Source organism: Dermacentor variabilis, chromosome 10, assembly GCF_050947875.1.
Source record: "Dermacentor variabilis isolate Ectoservices chromosome 10, ASM5094787v1, whole genome shotgun sequence".
NCBI lineage: Eukaryota > Metazoa > Arthropoda > Arachnida > Ixodida > Ixodidae > Dermacentor > Dermacentor variabilis.
In genome coordinates, this window is record NC_134577.1 from 93,957,621 (window position 1) to 93,965,758 (window position 8,138).

General features: G+C 49.8%; 1 protein-coding gene across 1 annotated transcript in view; it reads right to left on the reverse strand.

The window, feature by feature from the left end:
- Positions 1-5,494, reverse strand: part of Fim (plastin-2 fimbrin) — a 69,096-nt gene extending 63,602 nt beyond the window's left edge. The window contains exon 1 of the mRNA XM_075673201.1: positions 5,274-5,494. Within this exon, the coding sequence (XP_075529316.1) occupies positions 5,274-5,360 (87 nt within the window). The 5' untranslated portion in view covers positions 5,361-5,494. The remainder of the gene's footprint in view (positions 1-5,273) is intronic.
- Positions 5,495-8,138: the final 2,644 nt, after the last annotated feature.

Consider the following 8,138-nt stretch of genomic DNA (forward strand, 5'->3'; position numbering starts at 1 on the left):
ACCTCGTCAAACTTGGCGCACCGGTTGCCGAGAAAAACGAATTCTCCGTTTACATGCATTTAGATAGGAGCACCCGAGCTAAAGCTTCTTAATGACCACGTACCGGTTATCTTCCCTCCTCATTACATGCCCTGCCCCCAATTTCTTTTTCTTGATTTCGACTAAGATGTCATAAACTCCACGAGGTCGCGGGATCGAATCCCGGCCACGGCGGCCGCATTTCGATGGGGGCGAAATGCGAAAACACCCGTGTGCTTAGATTTAGGTGCACGTTAAAGAACCCCAGGTGGTCAAAATTTCCGGAGTCCTCCACTACGGCGTGCCTCATAATCAGAAAGTGGTTTTGGCACGTAAAACCCCAAATATTATTATTATGTCATAAACTCGCGTTTGTTCCCTCACCCCAATCTGCTCGCTTCCTATCCCCTAACGTCACACCCATCATTCTATTACATCCACTCGTCAATCCATAGATAGTCTGCTGGGTCGAGGGCGTGCTTGGAGTCAACGTCCGCTTGCAAATACCTGGGCGAGACGAGCTCTTCAACGGGGCTGCGAAACAATCGCGCGCACTTTTCACGGTGTCAGGCACGCATGCAGTTGGCAGATGCAGCGGTTTGACACCGATGGCTCGCAAATGCACGAGATAACGTGAGACGAGGAACTTCTGCGGGGCGAAAGACACGAGGAGTGTTCCACGCGATATAGGTGTGCCGACAAGGAACTTGAGACGCGACGAGCGGGCTATTGGTTCCGCATTGTCCCTCGGCACGGGGTAATACCGTAAACGTTCAAATAAGGGCCGCTCTCTTTCTTTCGCTATCTTGACAAGGTGCGGCCCTTACACGGGACCACGCCATTACGGTACAATGCCTCCGCCGACCGTACTTAATCCCCGCAATCTATTTGTACCAAATTGGCGAGCGAGCGCTATTGTTTGCGTAATGCGTTTATTCATTCACGCATGTAGGCCACGCGACAAGATCTAATCGCCGCTATCTCGGCCGCTCAAGCTCGGTTGGCCGGAACACTCGTCGATACAATCACAGATAGATTAGGGTGGTTTACGCGCCAAAACCACGATCTGAATATGAGGCACGCTCCGGAAATTTTGACCACATGGGGTTTTTTAACGTGCACCTAAATCTAAGCACACAGGTGTTTACGCATATCGCCCTCATGGAAATGCGGCCGCCGCGGCCGGCATTCGATCCCGCTACCTGGTCGACACAGTCAACGTCTGGGATGACGAAGCGTTAGATATATGCCTACAATTTCAAAGCCTTTCCCAACAACGTACCTCGGATAGCGGCGCGCTCTTGTCTATCATTTTCTCGGGCGAGGGCAGGGGCGAGAGGGCACCGCACTTGCACCAGTGCGGCCCGTTCTCGAGTGTACTTGGAATCCAAGCAGTGTAAAAGAGCGTCTCGCGGTTCATCATTCGAAGCGCACGGTCGAGGGGCTCAAGTGGTGCTTTAGGCCGAGTCCCTTCGTGTACGACTTCGAGGGAACGCGAAGTGGGAGATATTGCGCTGTAACTTCTTTCATTGCACCACTGGGGTGAAACTGCCGGGCGACAGGGAATAAACGACGCAAGGTGTGTTTTCAATGACCGGACTGATAACGAGCGCCAAGACGGAAGAGTGGCGTTCGAGACGCGCGCGAGAAGGAAGCAATAAAATGCACCCCGATCGACGTTCCAAGTCACAGCACTTTTTTTTTTTTTTTTCGATCATCGGCGAAAGTAAAGCGCCTAGGTAAAGTTTTATTCGATTAAAAAACATTTTCAGAACATAATTACTATAGAGAAACCCGGCGATTGCAGTAGTTACGTAACTGCGGATATCAAGCGTAGCGAATAAATTGTTCCATGGTTCGTTTCTATGGTACGAAAAAAAAAAAAGCACCCCAGCTACAGTTATTGCACTTTTCGCCTAAATTACCTGCGTTGCGTATCCATGCGTGAACGTTTTCTTGTCGCAGTTCTGTTTTGCTTTCATGGTTACCGTGTTTCATTATGCGATGTTCAGCCCACAAATGATCCTATCGAGTACACCTGCGGTAACCTCGAATTGGTCACCTACCAAATTTTGTTTGCGACGTTCTGAAGTCCACCGAACAGCGTAGGAATTAGAGGCCAAATGAAAGTTCTAATTATATAACAATTTCGAATAAAAAGAATCTCGAATAAGGTTACTACAAAAATACGCCAAAGACAATTTTTAAACAAATCTATCGACAGGTCAACATTCACGTTTTTACAAAGTATATAGGTGCGACCGCACGCAAATATCCCACCAGTATTCTTGCCGAAGTATACATCAGCACCAAATTTCCTTCCAGTATTGTTACTATAAAACTTACTTTGAGCATCCAAGAACCGCAAATACTCACACTCTTAAGCCCTGAGAAACGCTACACAACCGTGATCACTCTTGCATTCAACACCGCTATGGTACCTGCTTCGCCTCCAAAGGTATTACAGCTCGGGGCTACACGTCCTATAATACTAATCAATATTCAAGGCCAGAACACAGAGTTGCGCAAAATCACAATGCGCACAGAGAAAATAACAGGAAGAAGAACATTCCAGTCTCTTACGGCCAGAGGTAAGAATGAGTAACGCGACCCCTAAAAAAAGTTTATAAAGGTCCAAATTAAGACCTCTTCCTCGCCATATACGTGACAGTGGTCTAATAGCTTTCTGTATACCCGTTTTACAATAGTAAACGCTGTGGAAACACTTTGAAGGGAACCAACGTGGCGAGGCAGAGGCTGTTACGTGATTCGGCGACGGAACTGGGCGTGACCGCGTAAACGGTCGATTCACGTAACCGTGCCCACAACACTTGGCAGCCGTTCAAGGTAAAACAACAGCTAGCGGAGGCGACCGCAGATGCCGCGGTAAAAAAGAAAAAAGCAAGCGCTAGTTTTCGACGAAATATGAACTATAAACCGCATCGTTTACAGCTGCTCCGGCTAGGCAACCAAACGGATATCCCTCGGTAACGGCGAAAAAGTAGACACGGAAAATCGTATCATTTTTTCGTGTCGCATGATTCCGTAATTATCAAGACAAAAATACAGGTTTCCGTGTCTTTTCCGAAATAGGACTTAATTATAAGTTCCACAGCACATGACATCTGACATGACATCTAAATCACTGTCTTAATTTGACGTATGTACCACGTACCTTTCCTATTGGCCAAGTGCGTTTAGACATTACCGCCTCTTGGAAACTAATACGTAGCTTGTTGCTTCATTTTCATGTATTTTTTATTATTAAAAATGCTAGCGGGAGTACGTAGATTTCGAAGCTTGTGCCAGGGGGACTGCCGAGCGTAAACTTGTCCGACATTCAACATTACCCAGGCATGCAGACTAGGCCCACAAGAAAGCATAATGCTACATGTCGTATACAGAAAGCAAAGCCCGAGATAAAATATACGGACGGTAGTTGTCTGGCTCCGACAGTATAAACGGGTCGCGGCGCGAATGTAGAGGACGCGTTCGTCACATGCTCCCCCCCCCCCCCCCTATTTCTCGACCTCTCTGCGTGCCATACCGCAACCCTTTTAAGTCGGGCTCATGAAATGTGCAACAGTACCTTCACCCCGCCCCGCCCTTACCAGCCGGCGACGTGCTGCAGCTGTACAAAAGCGTCGAGGCTGTGCCTGACTCGTTAAACAGCCCTACTCGGTAGGCAGCAGGCTGTACATACACACTGTCCCGAAATGTATACCGGTGTCACGCGGGACACTTTCGATCGCGATCGAGCCTAATCGTGATCGAACTTTTACATCGCGATCGGTTCATTTGCGCCGGTTGAGGAAAGGAGCCTATCGTATGAGCGAAATTCGAACAGGGTCGGGCCCAATCGCGATCGAAAGAGTCCCGTGCGGGGACTCTTTCTTAGCGTTACCCTTAGACCACTGCGGCAAAGTTGAACAAAAAAAAAAAAAAAGAAGCTCAAAAAGCCTGCTCTGTACACAGGCGCGAAGCCCTTTTTAGTGGACGACATTTTGGAGCAGTTGCTTTGCGCTGTGGCGCAGTCGCAGCGAAACTGAAGTTACCTTTTGCACAAAGTCGCTCGAAAATACCTGCGTATGCAGCCTTTACAGAGAAGTTCGCCGAAGCTTAAGCAGAATACTAACACGGGCCTATGGGCCCGGCCTACCGCTAGCTAACAGTAATTCGAACGTTTATTGCAACGTTCTTCAGTACCCGTAATCGCAAAGTTTTTGGTGTACGAAATTCGTGAGAGAAATAAGTTATTCGCACCTACGACGATTCCATGCCGAACTTTTGGAAGTTCAGTGGTCGCGGATCCCCGGATGAGCGGCGATGTCGCCGATTTGTCATTTCGGTACTCCGGAATGTCATGAGGCGGCGGCTGTTGATTTTTTCAATGAGGCAGCAGGTCCCCGATGAATCGCAGTACGCTCGCGTACAATCATTACCCACATCGTGCGCATAAACAGTGTTGCTGAAAAGCGCGCACCCTAGACAAGCTACGGACTAGAACCCACAGCGCGAAGTGTGCCAACTCGCGTTCGCGCACTTGGCGGCAGAAAGGCACAGACGAATCAAACCGCGATCTGCAGATACTCGCGCGACAAAACCACGGACGGCGAGCCGACAGGTGATGCGAGTGCCGAAAGCGTCCAGCAGTCACACATTCTTCTTTTTCCACAGCGAGAACCTTGAAAGTGAATTCGCGCACTGCCTGCGACGCTCGCTCGCACGTATACCGGAAAGTGTACATACACGCCCGTGCGCAAAGACAAAAAAAGCGGCGACACTCTGCCAGCACGCAGAGGAAACAGCGGCAGGCGGCAGCGCCTTCGACCGGCAGTGAGACGGAAAGCAAAACAGAAGAAAGAAAAAAGGCCCCGCAAAATGCGCCGGGCGTCCGGCGAAGCCACCTTTTTCCGGTGGGCAGCAGACGATAGGGTCGCCAGACAACGTACGCGCACAATACACCGCCGCCCCGGCACGGCTTGACCGGCGCAGAATTCCCGGGTGGCGCCGACGATACCGAGGCGAAGATGGGAGCCTGCGAGGGGTGGCCGAGGGTCGCCCGCCGCGTGGCCCCAGCGACGAAAGAATGCGGCCCCTCGCGAGAAGCCCCCCAGGAACCTCCTCGTCTTTTTCTCGCGAAGGGGCCCCCCCGAGCAAGCAATCGCGCGCGCCGAGGATCCGAGGCGGCGCAGGAGCGACGACCACCTGTTTGGGCGGGCGGCGTCAACGGGCGCGCACACCTTTCCACTCACCGTTTCGAACTGTCCGCTGAGCTCCTCGCGTTGTTCGTCCGACAGCAGAAGAGAATGCCGCGTTCCCGCCATGATCTCGGTTCGCATGAGCAGGATTCCTTCGTTTGACAAGTGGGGGCACACGCCTCCCCTACGACGCCGCTTCACCGAAGCACACGCACGCACGCACTCGCAAGCCAACGTCGGCGGAGAAAGCCGCCGCTCAACGGCAACCGTCGCCGTCGCCGCCACTAGCGACCGCGGCGCCACCTCGCGAGCGTGAATCACGCCTATGACGTAACCTTCGCCGGCCTCGTGACGTGCGCTGACGGGTGACGTCATGGCACTCGCCCGCACGCTGCGGCGTGCGTCTATTTGTCGTACAAAAATCCCTCACGTGACCTGATCTTAGGTGCCTAGGGACTGCATCGTTTAGGGATTTTTGAGAAGGCGCGATGCTGGCGCCGAGCGACGCCGTGGCGTGTTCGTCCTCGGCGTGATCGTTCTCTGGACCCCGCGTTGTTCAACATTGCTCATGTGATTGTACGTGCGTTGCTTGTGTGTTGGTTGTAGGTTCTGCGTTACTTGGCGGAAAGCCGCGAGTAGTGGTGGTGCGGCAGTGCGGCTTTCGCCTCGGTGAGCTCTGGCAGTAGAGAATCTGCGTTGTGTGACCCGTGCTTGCTTGACAATTGAAATGTCGAAGTGGCCTAGCGCATCGGCAGCGAAGTTCTGCGAACCGCGATGTGGCGTCGCCGTGTCCGACTTTGCTTAACGGACATCGAGGGATGTGCTGCTCGCTACAAGTCATGTAAATGCGACTGCGTCGACCGCCCACTGTTCAGTGCTGAATGTGTGTTAGGTGTGCTGTGCTTGAAACGAGTGGTTCAGCCGTGCAGCGGGGGGTGGTGGAGGAGCAGAGTGGCTTAGGGTCTCCATTTGCACGTTCACAGATATGTACTCCCGTTTTGGTCTCATTAGCGGCTGTCGCGGGATTGTGGTGTGCTCCTTGCCTAGTATGAAGTTTACGATGCTAACACACAGCATGTTCACGTTTTTCCGTGCTATATGTCATTTGCATGACGACCGAGTTGAAAACAAGGCATATGTATCTGTTGTTTTCGTTTGTGTGTCGTAAATTACTACCTGTTGTGGAAGTTCTGGAAGTCTTATTACGCAAGGAGTACGAACGTAAACATATAAACATATTTCTGTGTGTGTGAAATTATGAATTACACAGAATAGCCTTTACGACTGATAAGTGGGCTACACAGCCTGTGTGAATCAGCTACCTTTTGTTGCGACGCTCTTCCATGTGTTAGACTGATGCATGGTGCGCGTTTATTTCTGTACTGTTGTAAAAAGCATTTGTTTATTCACTCAATACAAATGTACTGCTTCTTCGCCGCAGCGCATTTTAGTTACGCGGTAAAGGATACTAAAAGTGGGAGGGGGCCGCTATCACCCAGCACAGTATGTCCACTCAGGCGACCTGAGAGGCGGCGGTTGCGCGAGTGTATAATCATAGGGTATAATTAAAGAACTCTTTTTATGTCCAGTGACAGTGGCCCCTTTCCACTTTTAGTATGCTTCAACGCAGTACATTGCTTAGGCTTCACCGCAGAACATAGGTGTATTGCAAAAAAGTTAATCTTAAAAAGCTCAATTATGCAACGTTTCTTTCGTAGCTTGCTACACCGCAATACAGAGGTGGAAATAAGCATTGTGCAGTAAAGCATACTAATAGTGGAAAGGGCACATAGGTTTGCTCATTATTTTCAATTGTGATATAATTTGCAAGTGCATCTGTGCTCTTGGTAAGCTTAATTGACAATTCTTTGTACATTACAAATTCATATTGCAGGGAAGCTTACTAAGGCACATTCGTCATTTTGTAACGCAGTATTCACCTTCAATGCAGGAGCACAATGCGGATTCATACCTATGCTTCTGGCTGGACTGCACATGCTCTTTGAGAATTGATTCATTTTGCATAAGTGCACTGGTACTTTACTCTAAACTGGAGGGCTGAAGTTTATACGGAAGCACAATTTCTATTAAGGGGACAAGATGTTGCCAAGATGGTTGCAGCACAGCTTTTTTTTCTTCCAGGCACCTTTTCTATTAGAAGCTTCCATTGCAGTGTTTCGAGCCTCTTTGAGCCAGCATATAGTGTATATAAAAATCGGACACCGATTGGGAACATCACCTATGCTCTCTGCAATAAGCTGTGCACAGGATAAGTTCATGCCTATATATAGAAAAAAATGTAGCATGACCAGACAAAATAAAAGGGGGTGGGCTGCAGCAATACTAGGTGTTAAGTGGTGCCTTATCCTTTCCCTTCAGTTTTCTGTTTTGTGCTTTCTATTATGGATCCTCCACAGTAACCACACGAGTGCTGAACTTGAGCTTGTTGGTTTCAGATCTGATGGTTGTTACTAACAGAACAGTGTGATACACGAACAAGGGCTTGGAGGCATCCGGTCACCTTGCTTGTCTCATGGTGTCGCTTTGTGAGCACCATGAGCCTCCAGACCAACTCGGAAGAAAGGTTTCTTGCAATCGCTTCTGAACTGTATTGCCACCAAACCAACAGTGCTCTCAATGACAACTTTTGGACAGTAGAATGCTTGCACCCAGCAAAGTCTAAGAAGGAAGCATTCAGGATGTGCCAAGTGGGCCTTTTGAAGCTGGCCGCATTGCTGAAGGGGCTTTGCCTATCCGCCCTCTTTATGGATGCACAAGGATGATTTCTTCTTTCAGAAGGATTGTTTCAGAGGTGTCACATGGCAACAGTGTTGGGTGTTTAGTAGCAGATAAGCTTGCCTTTGGCCACTGTCAATAATCTGTTTTTTCTCCAATGCCCCTGTGAAGTGCCTACTTTTT